The 7,147-nt window shown below is 40.3% G+C and overlaps 1 protein-coding gene across 3 annotated transcripts; it reads right to left on the reverse strand.

The window, feature by feature from the left end:
* Positions 1–1,097: 1,097 nt before the first annotated feature.
* LOC116401206 (protein phosphatase 1 regulatory subunit 14A-like) lies at positions 1,098–6,760 on the reverse strand. 3 transcript variants are annotated; one of them, XM_031879505.1, is made up of 5 exons: positions 5,976–6,760; positions 4,673–5,279; positions 2,214–2,294; positions 2,108–2,140; positions 1,098–1,508 (listed from the first exon to the last, which is right to left on the reverse strand). In XM_031879505.1, exons 2-5 carry the CDS (start codon positions 4,853–4,855, stop codon positions 1,371–1,373), a joined length of 435 nt encoding a protein of 144 aa, XP_031735365.1. In that variant the 5' UTR covers positions 4,856–5,279; positions 5,976–6,760; the 3' UTR covers positions 1,098–1,370. The 3 variants fall into 3 exon arrangements, with proteins under 3 accessions (XP_031735365.1, XP_031735364.1, XP_031735366.1); XM_031879504.1 differs by lacking the exon at positions 5,976–6,760 and having other exon boundaries at positions 4,673–5,386; XM_031879506.1 differs by lacking the exons at positions 2,108–2,140; positions 5,976–6,760 and having other exon boundaries at positions 4,673–5,386.
* Between the last annotated feature and the right edge of the window lie 387 nt (positions 6,761–7,147).

Genomic DNA, 7,147 nt, shown 5'->3' on the forward strand with positions numbered 1-7,147 from the left:
TGTTTTGGGAACTCAGAGAGGAGAGGGCTTCTCGGAGAGACAGCCCAGCCCCTGCGGTAAGTCTGCAGCGATCCAGAACGGCGCACAACTGATTGCATACTTTATGCGCACACACATCTTCACATTCTAGCATTCGTTTTCTATAGTTAAGAGAAACCCGGGGAAGTCCCGCTTTATTTTGAAAGAGCTTTATATCTGTTGAGCTCTGAGCAGGGACGGATCAATTTAAATTGAATATAAAATAAATAAATTAAATAAAAGAATTTATAAGACCGACGGCTATTCGAGCGACCGGTTATACTGTTTAGTATATCACTGTTTAGCTATTCGGAAAAGAAAGCAAACGGGCTATCGATACTGGGCTCGTGTTGGCGATTTATTACCATTTAGGGAAAATCAGCTACCGGTCCGAGGTTCTCTTAAGCGGAGGCATTGAGGCAAATCAGGGAGGGGTGAGCTATCGGCCACGCTCTCACATTTGGCCAGGTGAGCGACTCACATAGAGAGAGTACTGGAATCCGCTATCTCTCCCCCTTCTCGCAGCCTCTCGTTGCAATCAGGGGCGCTCACAGGGAGTGACCGGACAGCGGGGCACAAGTGCCGTGGATCCGTGGTCACTCCGACGGCAGCTCGGGTCTGTCCGTCGCTGGCAAGGGTCCTCTCAGTTCACGCATCCACAGCTGAGAGCCCCTTGTTCCACTTTTGTTCGTTTCAAACAAAAGGCCTCTTATTTATTTAGTACTTCTTGTTTCTTGATAAAATTAAAACATTTTGATAAGAAATAATTTGGAATAAATTAAATTAAAAAAAATTAAAAAAAAAAAAAATTTTAATTAAAATTTTTTTTTTGTTATTTTGATTAAAAATTAAAATTAAGAAAGCGTGCAGGGGCACCGCGCGCTACACTCAAAATTCTGACCCTTTGCTTTTTTATTAACAGCATTTACTTGTACTTTTACTTTCAATACTTAAGTACATTTAATATCAGAAAATTACTTTTGATACTTAAGTACAATAAATATCAGATACTTTAAGACTTTTACTCAAGTAGTATTCTAATAGGTGACTTTTACTTTTACTGGAGTAGTTTTCCAGTAAGGTATCTTTACTTTTACTCAAGTATGGCTTTTGGGTACTTTATACACCACTGGACAACACTGATGGAGTACAAATACTCTGTACCTTTAATGGAGTCTGGTGTAAAAACTGAGTCTCACAAAAACATTTATGTTTGTCACCAACAGAACAGACTAACTTCAGTCTCTTCATGTCGGAGGAACTCGGGACAGTTTAGGTGAGTTTGTTTCGCTGTCCGGTGCCTCCAGGTTGTCGGTGGTGGGTAGCAGAGTGCAGAGGGTGCAGCTGGTTTGTCAGTGCAACACCTCTCTGTCAGCTGGTCCGGGGCGGGTGGGGTAGATATGAAGCTGAGGGAGGTCGATGCCGTCGTTGTAAAGATCCTCTTGTTTCTGTAAACCATGAAGTTTTAACAGCAGCTCACGGATGAAGAACTGATGGGAGGAGATGCACAGAGGAGGAGGAGTTAGCCCTACAGGCTGGGCTGTTGATCACAAAGTGTCATCATCATGTCTTATTCGTGCTCACACCTTGTGTTACTAAGTTTAACTGTGGGGGGGGTGGGGGTGTTACCTCCATGTAGACACCAACAACTAACCCTAACCCACCAACCAGCCACAATAACCTTCAGTGCTACTTTGTACGTGTTATAGAAGTCACACAAACAAAACGGTTCATAAAAGTGATTTCATGGAGCTGTATTCATTTACATTACAGTCATCTAGCAGACGCTGTTATCCAAACTTACAATCAGTGTATTCATCTAGCAAACCACACTGTTTACCACAACAGTATGAACCAAGACGGCGACAGACAAAAACCAAACGTTCATTCATCATTCAGTCAGTTTCATCTGTGTTTTACTTTATCTTCTGTTCATAATCAGTTTTTCTTGACTGAGTCAGATATGAAGTCAACACTAAAACTGCCCTGAGATCCGTTTTACAGTCATGAGGACCAGAGAGTCAATGTTCACTTATTTAATTCCATTTCCTGTCTTTACATTTGTGTTTCTTGTACATTTGGTTCTCACCTCTGTATTGTTGTTACAGGAGTGACAGAGGTCCTGAAAAGACAGAGAAAGACACATGAGACACTGAGAGGACAGACAGACAGATGAGAGACAGACATATATTTACCTGAAGCCTCTGAGTTCTCTCCTCATCCGTCCTTAAGTCCAGCAGTTCGTCAATGTTCACGTCCTCCGGCATCTCCTGCTCCTGAACACACATTTACATCCCTTTCACTTGTTATACAATATTATATATTAAATATATTATATAATAATAAATATATTATTCATTATGTTAAAGTAATATAATAAATAATGAGATAATATGTTGTTATAGATGTAAAAAATGTTTTAAATAATGTTTATTTAATATTATATAATGTTGAAATAATTATATTAAGAGTAATGTTATATAATTAGAAAAGTTTAAAAAAACAATGTTAAGATTCATACTTAAAATAAAGTTAATACAGTGTCACATAAAATAATAAAATAATGTTTTTATACAATGTTAGAATAAAGTTAAAACAATCTGAATATTGTGTTAAAATAATGTTTAATATAATAAGTAATATAATATTAATATAATGTTTGAAGAATTTCAATACATGATATTAAAATGATGCTGTTTTGATGATGATATTTTGTTGTGTTAAAGAAACATTTAGAAAAACTAGTGCTGTGCGCGTTATCGCGGTAACGCGTTCATTAATTAACATTAATTAACGCAGTTTTTTTTATTTGTTGTTAAGCGGACATTTTTAACACAAGAACCGGGCAGCGAGAGGTGAACAGCTGTTTGTGTGGCGTCTCTTCCTGCTGCTGCTGCCAACCCCCCTGGCACGCCCGGTCAGGAACCCCCCATAACTCCGTCACTGGCGGTCCCTCCGGTCTCACACACACATGCGCGCGATCTTCTCGTTACAGGATCAAACGTGACAATATCAAAATACATATTGTCGTGTTTTTAAATGAACATATAAGCACGAGAGAACAAACTGCTCTTAACTCAACTCTGTATGAGCATAACTTCCTCATGCAGGTTACTGCCACGGTACAGACTACAGGTTCCATGCTTCACCTACATTCCCCTGGGTCCTAAGTCCCTCCATGTACAGCTTCTTATCACCCTCTATGTACCAACGTACATTTATAACAAATACCACACATATTACGGTAATCAGCGTTGCATATGTGTCTGACCACAATACCAAAGAAAGCAAAAAAGAAATGATTCATTTAAATTATTTTTATCGAGTTTTTAAAGTGTTTTGTTTGTAATATGTATACCGGTAATAAGCATCATTTAGTTATCACTACTATGAATTTAACAAACAAAAACATGACGTAGATAGGTTTGCAGTTTTCAAGGTGTATATTTAAATTGCATCTCTTACACACATGAAGATGAAGTTATGAACACCGGCTGAATACCTATGATCAGAATCATTATAACTGTGTTATAACTGCTGCTGTGTAAAGGGAATACTGCTGCTAACAACAACCTGATGTGTTTAAAGTACAAACCAAATGTTATTGACCTTTAGTTCATATAGCAGTACTTTCAAAATAAAAGTGCTCAATACACTACTTTTGAATACATTATTGAACTTTGCGCATAACAATGCGATTAATCGCGATTAAAAATTTGAATCGTTGTCCAGCATTAAGAAAAACCGTTTGGAGGAAATAAGTCCTAATGAAACCAACACAAATATAAAATATATAAGTATGGACCCCCCCACCCCGTCCAACCCACCGACATTATCACACAAACATTGATGTCTTCATCAATCAATACGTCTGATAGCTGCATCCTCACATCTGTGTCTTCCTCATGGTGATCCGACCTCTGACCTCTTTACTGATGTGATGATGAGTCTGTCTGACAAGCTGTCTTAAGTAACGTGTGTGTGTCTGTCTGTCTGTCTGTGTGCGTGCATGTGCATGTCTGTGTGTGCGTGTGTGTGTATGTCCAGTTTGGGTCTCTGACAGGAAATGAGCCAAAGGGGCCGATCTGATTATCTATTTATCAACAAACACATACACTAAATAATTTCTCCCCCCTTAAATCTGTCTAATATGTATAAGTGAATGTGTGGGGGTGTGTCATCAATCTCCCCTCTAATGCTGCTTTTCCCGTCTCTCACTCATCAATAAAAGCCTCCCTGGAGGTTCAGACACATAAAGTGGACCCTCAGTTCTTTAAAGAGACTCCAGGAGAGAATAAGGTGAGGCTTCAAGATTCAAGACTTTATCAGCACATAAGTGAGTGTCATCAGTGTAGAGATACAGAGCAGAGTGCCATCAGTGTAGAGATATAGAGCAGAGTGCCATCAGTGTAGAGATACAGAGCAGAGTGCCATCAGTGTAGAGATACAGAGCAGAGTGCCATCAGTGTAGAGATACAGAGCAGAGTGCCATCAGTGTAGAGATACAGAGCAGAGTATCCCCAACAGTTGAAAAACATGTTGTTTTTCAGTGGTACTTGTAGTTTGCAGTGGTACTTGTAGTAGTGTTTGCAGTAGTACTTGTAGTAGTGTTTGCAGTAGTACTTGTAGTTTGCAGTAGTACTGCAGTACTCACACGGCCCCTGTACAGCTCATCCAGTTCACAGTCGATCCACTTCTCCACGTCCAGCCTCCTCTGCAGCTCTTTCCGGTTGTACTTCACGGTGATCCTGGTCTGACGGTTCTGACCACCGGCCCGGCTCGATGACGGACTATTATTCACCTTATTCATCCGCCGACCCACCCGGTGAGCTGCCATCAGGACCGGTCACACCTGAACCCAGACGGTCCGCCTCCCAAACAAATCCCCAAAACCGGATCAAATATTCAGATTATAAAATATTTTAAAAAACGATAGACAAAAATAAAAAGTATAAAGAATTGCAGTAAGAAATACTACGAGTGGGTACTACTACTACTGCTACTACTAATACTACTACTAATAATAATAAAACAAATAGAAATAAAATCCCAAATTCTCTCGTTTCGTCTCGTTGTAGAAACCTTACTCTCTTTTGTGATTTTAGAAAATGGGAATAAATGAATGAATGAATTCTGATGAAGCTTTGAAAATAGAAAATAATAGAAAAATTCGCGTGAGCCGGTGGACTGTCGAAGCTGCGCGTGCAGACGGATAGAAACAGAGCAGGGCGGCACCACGCGACTGGTGATGCCTTCAGGGGCTGTTGGATAAATGAGATTCAGACAGAGATTGTGAACGGAAACATTAAGGAAAACAGATTCCTGTGAGTGTGTGTATGCGTGTGTATTGGTATTGTGTGCGTGTGTTCTTATTTTTTGTAAATGTAATAAAACCTTTTGTTGTGTTTTGTTGTGTTTGTTTCTCAATCTGATTTAATAATTGATTAGTAATTATATAATAATAATAATTATAATTATATTATTCTCATTGTATTGTTTGTGTTCTCTTAGAAACTACCGGAAGATTATTTCATATCAAATTGTCAATGAAGGAAACTAATCTAAAGTGCAGTAAAACAGCAACACTTTTATTTGATACTGACATTTCCGAGGAGAACAAGAATGCAGCATAAGAGGATCCTGCTGGGTCCTAGTGCTCCTCAGGTTCATGTACATTAGATAGAGAATATATGAGCAGCAGCGACACCTGATGTGAACAGATGAACTGCAGCCTGAAGGAGGCCTTCTGAATATATAATACATATACAGTGTACTTCATATAACTATATGAATAATATAATGTATTTATTAATATAAACAATACTTAAATTTAATTATTATCATAAATCAATTTTATTAATAATTAAATTATGGATTATCTTGACAACATTGCACTGAATGTTTTAAACACGAGACGTGATGACACAGCTATGTGGGCGTGGCTACAGTGACCTCACCTGTCGCTCAGACGTGTTGGTGACGCAGTTCGCTGGGCGTGGCTACAGTGACCTCACCTGTCGCTCAGGTAATTGTATCTGCGACAACAAAAAGCCACCAAATGAGGAAGTGCGCGCGGGGCCGAGACACCTTTTCTTTGTCGAGTTTTAAAAGAGTTTCAAACAAAAGATGGACCGCTCGAGTCTCTTGGTCTGCGTCCTGGTCTGTACCGGTCTGGCTCTGGACTGTGACTGGGACCCGTCCATTGATCCGGACCAGAGTCTGGTCCACCTGAACGCCTCCATGGTGAGCCGGGACAAGATCTCGGAGGTTCCCGACCTGGAGCAGTGCCAGGCGGAGTGCTGCATCGACCCGGACTGTGACCTGGCCCTGGTCCGGTTCCCAGCGGACGGACTGCCGCAGTGCCTGCGGGTCAACTGTCTGGTCCAGGACCGGGACGTGTGCGTCCTCGAACCCGGAACACAGTCCAAGATTTACCGCAAGAAGGGTAGGAGAGAGGGCGGTGGAAAGCTGCAGAAGGACGAGGACAAGCTGCGCGTCGTACCGCTGAATGTTCCATGGAAATCATTGAGCAACGAGACCGAGAACCGTAAGAGAATCTAATCAATGAGTCTGATTATCGATTATTAAGAGAATCGAATCAATGAGTGTTTATTGATTAATAGAATCTAATCAATGAGTCTGATTATCGATTATTAATAGAATCTAATCAATGAGTCTGATTATCGATTATTATGTGTGTGTGTGTGTGTGTATGTATGTATGTATGTGTACATACATACATACATACATACATATGTACGTGTATATATGTATATATAGTGTGTATATCTGTGTGTACCCTGCAGACTCCGCTATTAGTAGAAGAGTAGAGAGACAGACAACAGAACAGACGGTCACGGGTGTAGTGTGAAAGGTAAATCAAATGTCAGGAGCAGAAGGCGAGGAGCTAGCCCCTCAAAGGATCATCATCTGTTGTCTGGAAGTTTTTTGGATTTAGGCCAAGTGATGTTAACCAAGAACAAATCATATGCACAGAGTGCGTTAGAGTTGTGTCTGCGCCGCATAGCAATACTACTAACTTGTTCAACCACCTGAAAAATCACCACAAACCACAGTACGATGAATGCATTAAGGCCAAAGCTAACGTTACCTCACTGAATCTCCGTCC

The sequence above is a fragment of the Anarrhichthys ocellatus genome, unplaced genomic scaffold, assembly GCF_004355925.1.
Source record: "Anarrhichthys ocellatus isolate YVR2014 unplaced genomic scaffold, GSC_Weel_1.0 scaffold282, whole genome shotgun sequence".
NCBI classification, from domain to species: domain Eukaryota; kingdom Metazoa; phylum Chordata; class Actinopteri; order Perciformes; family Anarhichadidae; genus Anarrhichthys; species Anarrhichthys ocellatus.